This window comes from Phoxinus phoxinus (assembly GCF_949152265.1).
Source record: "Phoxinus phoxinus genome assembly, chromosome: 5".
NCBI classification, from domain to species: domain Eukaryota; kingdom Metazoa; phylum Chordata; class Actinopteri; order Cypriniformes; family Leuciscidae; genus Phoxinus; species Phoxinus phoxinus.
In genome coordinates this window covers 41,863,211-41,869,823 of record NC_136880.1, presented here as the reverse complement: position 1 = coordinate 41,869,823, position 6,613 = coordinate 41,863,211, and the positions used below count along the sequence as shown (strand labels likewise).

Here is a 6,613-nt window from a genome sequence, read left to right as displayed (position 1 = left end):
AGCTTGAGTTAAAACACTTTACCGCGGCGGCGGCAAAGGGGTGGTATTAAAATGTTTTAAATGAGAAACTGCATCATTCATCTTTATTATTAACAAATAAATCTAACAAAATTATTCTTTCAAAAAGAGAGTAAAGCTTCATTATCTCATTCATTTGCTGTGCTAATGTAAATGTACAGGTCAACCGTTACTGTAAAAACTGTGATACTGTGAAATATTGTTAAATGAACTGGTTTCTGTTGTAATATATGTTCAAATGTAATTTATTCCTGTGATCAGCTGAATTTCCAGCATCATTACTCCAGTCTTCAGTGTCACATGATCCTTCAGAAATCAGTATAATATGAGGATTTGATGATCAAAAAACATTTATGATTGTTATCAATGTTGAAAACAGTTGTGTGTACAACTTATTATTACACTAAAAATTGTGTAAAACCTATTATCATCAAACAGTTTACTGAATTTGTGATTATTTCTCTTTATTGATAATTTTTTAACGCAACCTTTTTAATACACTGTAAAAAATAATCTGATCAAAAAGTTATGATAACTTATATATGTCATTAACTCAGACATAACATAATGTGTTATGAAATTTCAGCTCAATTGTTTGAGTTTTCAATCTTTCAATTTAGGTTCATAAGTTACTTCAATGAATCACAAATTACAGGTGATTGAATGAACTTGCCATTTTAAATTAAGCGGAGGACAGCTCTTTGCGCATGTGCGGGAGACTACAGACGACGAGGCCACGACAAGCACGTTTTTCGCGCCTGCAAGCAGTCACACTTCAAACGGCCAGGTGCCTCATTTTTCCATCAGACAAGACGATCGGGTTGGCGTGAACAACTTCGCTATTGGTAAGTGTTCGTGTTTTGTAGATATTATGAATGTGCGTTGATGAAACCAATAACGCGATTAACGTTACCTTTTGATATGTGCGGCAACTGTGATGTCATTTAAGCGAGGCACATTTCAGCGGCCGTTAATGTTAGCTAGAACACGTTTGCAGTCTTTTAGTTCAGTCAGAGACGGTTGATAAAGCTTCATCTGAGACAATACCAGTTTTCACTGTAAACTGTTGTAGAAAACACCATTTCTGATAGACCGTATGTCAAGGCCAAATAACGTTAAGTTACACTAACGTTACCGTTCAAAAGTTTGGGGTCAGTCAGATTTTTATCTTCTGCTCACCACGGCTGCATTTATTTGATTAAAAATACAAACAAAAACCGTAATATTGTGAAATAGTATTCCAATTTAAAACAGCTGTTTTCTATTTTAATATATTTTAAACTGTAAATTATTCCTGTGATCAAAGCTGAATTTTCAGTCTTCAGTGTCACATGATCCACCAGAAATCCTTCTAATATGATGATTTGATGCTCAAAAAACATTCATGATCATTATCAATGTTGAAAACTGTTGTGTACAATTTTTTTTCAAAATTCTTTGATGAATAGAAAGTTAAAAATAACAGCATTTATCTGAATCTAAAGCTTTTGTAACATTAAACACCATTCAAAAGTTTGGGGTCATTAAGAATTTTTATTTTATTTTTTGGGGAAATAAATAAATTTATTAATAAAATAAATCAATACTTTTTGACTGTCCAGATCCCCCTGAAGGACTGAGTGATGAAGACATGGAAGAAAAGCGGAGGATGATGGAGGTACATCACACACATGCACATCACACATACCTGTCTAATATTACTGCATACATACCTGCCTATATTATACTAACTACCTACACTTTGCTTTTGTGTCTGTGAAGCCTACTATTTTGTCTTAGTATGTGCCCTTTGTTCTTGTGCAATCAAATTCAGATGGAAGTGCTGAAAAAAGACCCAGATCACCAGCAGATAGATGAGCTGATGTCTGCCACGTTCTCCAAGCGCAGAAAGGAGATCGTAGGGGATCAACCTCTCGTTGGGGATGTCATAGCTAGATGGCCGGCCATGTTCTGTGAGAGACAGGTATAACAATAGACAACACAGCCTAAGATTAATCACTTACCATAATCCAATGACTGGATATCAATGTATGAGATTCTCTCCAGTAAGTACTAGAGAGATGTCTGATACTGTACTGTGGTCCGTTCAGAAATGGTTTTTTTTAGTCCGAATGGTGGCGTGAATGTGCATACAGATAAGTGAGAGGATTGTGTTTAGTTTTACTGAGTGGATGAAAGCCTTTGACAACAGACCACCTTATCTTACTAAATTGTGACTCTATGCTTTGAAAAATCTTTTCTCTAATTTCTTAACCTTTTTGTCTTTTTTGTCTCCTCAGGTTCGGGCAGAGTTCAAAAGAGTCGTAAGCACAGACCTTCTTGAGTCGTTCCTCGATGGACTTGATGACCTGACACCAAGACTGCTGGAAGTGTACGAAGCTGCGACCAAGTCGGCAAAGAAGCCTGCACTGAAAGCCATTTTGGACTGTCTGAAGAAAGACGTGAGTAGACGAGCTGAGAATTGTAAAATTGGGCACCAGATGTTCGCAATAAAATCTCAACACTGCTTATTTTTGTCTTGTAGGACACAAACGAAAGGAGAAGGACTGCTGCTCTGCTGGGTCTGCCACACTACCTAAGAGAAGAGCCATCAGACATCATCAGGATGTGTGACGTAAGACCTTTTTCTGTCATGCATAACAGCCCATATACGAACGCACCCACCCACATATACACTTGCGTGCACACACACACCACTCACCTCACTACACACACACACACACACACACACACACACACACACACACACACACACACACACACACACACACACACACACACAAACAAACAAACAAACAAACAAACAAACACACACACAACCTTTAACACAGAGCTTGGATTAGATACACTCATGGGTCTTGATAAAGTCCTGTGGCAGCAAAATAGTGATGATGCAGGGAGGGGTGAGGGGCAGAATAGGGATGGGGAGGATGAGGGTTGGGTGGAATAGTGGTGATGGGAGGAGGGAGAGGTAGAACAATGTTGGGGGACGAGAAAGGGGGGGTAGAATAGGGATGGGGAGAGAACCCAGTGCAACATACACTTAACCCAGATCTGAGAGGACACTGAAGTTTTCACCCTTGCAGTAACCTTGCAACATTGCCCCTACAAACATGCACACTCACAACCAAGACTATTTTATTAGTTTGAAAACAAGGCTTATGATCACTGAGACTTAAGTAGCTTTGCAGAGCATGCACTTCTTGACCCAAACATTCACACTATTTTTTTCTTCTGCTTTCGAAGGCCCATGGTGAGACTCTGACTGCAGCCATGGAGGGGATGCAACTTGGCCTGTTGATAGGCTATGAAGGTGAAAACCAGGATGTATTTCCACGTGAGGTCTTCAATGAGGCAGTTGTGGTTGAGGAGACTGTTGTGCTTCACAACTTTAAGGATGTGCCATCCAGCTTTGCCATGCATTTGGGGATCATCTACTGCGTTAACCTTGAGTATCCACGAGCCATGAAGTATTCCTTTGAGTTCCTTCAGAGGGTAGTGATGAAGATCAAACCAGATCAAGCCTCTGCCAGAGTCCACGGCATCCGAAACAAGCTCCTGAGGTACAATTTGTAAACCATGCCCCACCCAAGAATACGATTGGAATTCATTTTTGCTTTGTTTCTGTTGACATGTATCAAGTCTCAAATATTTGAAAACAACCAGCTGCAGTCTGAAGTTTTACACACACACAAACAATCAAACACATACACGCACACAAACAAACACACACCACACGCAAAAACAACACAAACACACACACACCACACACATACATACATACAAACAAACACACACACAGAAACAGGGTTCATCACAGATTAAGACGATTAATGATTTATAAAAGTATAAATATTGAAATTTAAAATTTAAATGAATCTTTGTGCTGATTAAAATATAACTGATATTAAACTCACCAAAGACAAAGAGTGTTGTGTAAGGAAAAGCTAATGTGTTTAAAGGAAAGTATTTTCTATTGGGTGAATATGAATAGTGTTGTATTGGCTTAACATTGGTTTTAAATTTTTTTTAAAAATGTTTTGTACACACAAACACACACACACACACACACACACACACACAAAGAAACAAGCACACCACAAACACACACACACACAAAGAAACAAGCACACCACAAACACACACACCCACAAACAAACACCACACATACAAACAAACACCACACATACACATACATACAAACACACACCACAAACAAATACACACAGAAACAGGGTTCATCACAGATTAAGACGATTAATGATTTATAAAAGTAAAATTTAAATGAATCTTTGTGCTGATTAAAATATAAAACAGTTGAAACTGATATTAAACTTACCAGAGACAAAGAGTGTTGTGTAAGGAAAAGCTAATGTGTTTAATGGAAAGTATTTTCTATTGGGTGAATATGAATAGTGTTGTATTGGCTGTATTGGCTTAACATTGGTTTTAATAAAAAAAATGTTTTGTACACAAGTGTGTGTGTTTATAATTAATTGTTAAGTTAAAACAAGAAATTATTTTAGATCATCTTAACTTGATACCCTAATTCAAAGACATTACTTAATTGAAATTACTAAGTTGAACCCACTAATGGGGATAAGTGAACAGAATGCTCATTAATGAGTTCACTTTATTTTGAACTTGCATAGCAAAGTTGAAACAACAATAATTGTTTAGTCATGTTGACTCGCAGAAGGCAATTCACAGCTTAACAAGACTCAAAATAATGAGTTGAAACAATTCATTAATCCATTTTGTTTTTACTTGAAATTTTGAGGCAGCTGCTTAACTTATGCTTTTAAGTAGAACCAAGTAGATATTTTTTACAGTGTATTTACTGCCTATTTATCATGTATTTATTGTATTTTGCAAGGTTTAGTTATCACTTATTATTTATTTACATGGAACTGTGTGTGTGTGTGTGTGTGTGTGTGTGTGTGTGTGTGTGTGTGTGTGTGTGCGTGTGTGTGTGGTATATTGTGCTGTGTTTGTGGAACCGTACACGCATTGATGCTAACAAGAAGTTCCTAACGGATAAATAAAGTTATTTGAATTTGAATTGAATTACAAAAGCTTTCTATTTCAGATAAATGCTGTTCTTTTGAACTTTCTATTAATCAAACAATCCTGAATCAAATTTTTTTTTTTTACAGCAATTGTATCGTTGGGAGCATGAAGCGCCCAACATTCCACACTTCCTTTTCTTCAGTTAAAGGGGCTATATGGAACTTTTCCCCCCAAAATAAACGAAACAATAGCCTTTTTATTTGACCATTTATGACTCAAACATCTCCCGATGAGCATACTGACACCTTGTCTGCTCACAGTGGGTGCACCTATAAGCCTGCATCAGAGCCCGTCTACGGAGAGCCTGTTCACTCCCTATTAAGTCCTATTGTACCGAATTTTGGTTGTAGTTCCACCAGAGTTCCACTGGGGGCGATCACCCCCGAGTGCAAAATGAATGGGAGTCTATGGGGCTAGACGGCTAAATTTGTCCCTTTCAGCCGATTGCCGTTGAGAAATCTCAGATTTGATTGTAGGTTTGGCAAGTTCAACATGGGTTATAGGTCGAAAATTGAATGAACGAGTACTTATGTCCTTTCGATTTCTTACAGGTTGAGTTGTTGTTGCCCATAACACGCTAGCATTCTGCTAACGAACGCTGATTGGTCAGTGAAGGACTGGTTACGACCAGAGATACCGCTTGATGGCATCATGGCACCCGAAGCGGGAACAGAATGTATTCTAGCAGAAACTCTTCTAGCACGTGTGTTTACCTGTGTCGGCTGTGTTGTATGTTTACCTGTGTCCGCTGTGTTGTGTGTTTACCTGTGTCCGCTGTGTTGTGTGTTTACCTGTGTCAGCTGTGTTGTGTGTTAACCTGTGTCAGCTGTGCTGTGTGTTTACCTGTGTCGGCTGTGTTGTATGTTTACCTGTGTCCGCTGTGTTGTGTGTTTACCTGTGTCCGCTGTGCTGTGTGTTTACCTGTGTCAGCTGTGCTGGCGATGCCTCGAGAGAAAAGAAAGTGCAGAGCTGAAAGCACCACAGTGACTGAAGGATTGCCGTAAAGCAGTATCTCTGGTCGTACGATGTGTATGACGTCATTGACATTTTGAAAGACTTTTTAAAGCAAATAAGTGACTCTAAAAAATCTAACACCCAGCAATGTGCAATTTCTTTGCATCTCCTTTCGAATACAACATTCAAATTACTAGACATAAAATTATATCTTGAGAAAAGTGGATTTTGAGGGGTATAGCTCCATAGACCACCATTCATTCTGCACTCGTCCTGTGAGCGCCCTCATATGGAATCAGAGTGGAACTGCAACCAGTCAGAAGCCGGAAGTGTAGCGAGAGTGAACCTTCTCCCCTTATTAGACATTCTCTGCCTGTATCCTATTTTTCCTATTTTCTGTCGGGTCGGATTTTTCCCGCGCTGTCTGCGGATGTGACGTCAAGCGCGTTCATGTTAAACGTTTCAGATCACTCAAAACACTTATCTCAAACAATATATGTATTTGACTGTTCTTACCTCTGTAAACATAATGTTGACCTGACCTTGCAGCAGATGACTTGTGAAGTGTGCA

General features: G+C 38.6%; 1 protein-coding gene across 1 annotated transcript; it reads left to right on the top strand.

The window, feature by feature from the left end:
- Positions 1-575: 575 nt before the first annotated feature.
- On the top strand, positions 576-3,802 carry LOC306999254 (uncharacterized protein). Its single transcript, XM_079613779.1, has 6 exons — positions 576-863; positions 1,620-1,675; positions 1,832-1,981; positions 2,298-2,459; positions 2,543-2,632; positions 3,265-3,802. Exons 2-6 carry the CDS (start codon positions 1,649-1,651, stop codon positions 3,592-3,594), a joined length of 759 nt encoding a protein of 252 aa, XP_079469905.1. The 5' UTR covers positions 576-863; positions 1,620-1,648; the 3' UTR covers positions 3,595-3,802.
- Positions 3,803-6,613: the final 2,811 nt, after the last annotated feature.

Coding starts and splice junctions, on each gene's coding strand:
- LOC306999254 (XM_079613779.1), top strand. CDS start 1,649: ATGGAAGAAAAGCGGAGGATGATGGAG. Junction 1,982..2,297: donor CCATGTTCTGTGAGAGACAG/GTATAACAATAG, acceptor TTGTCTCCTCAG/GTTCGGGCAGAGTTCAAAAG. Junction 2,460..2,542: donor TGGACTGTCTGAAGAAAGAC/GTGAGTAGACGA, acceptor TTTGTCTTGTAG/GACACAAACGAAAGGAGAAG.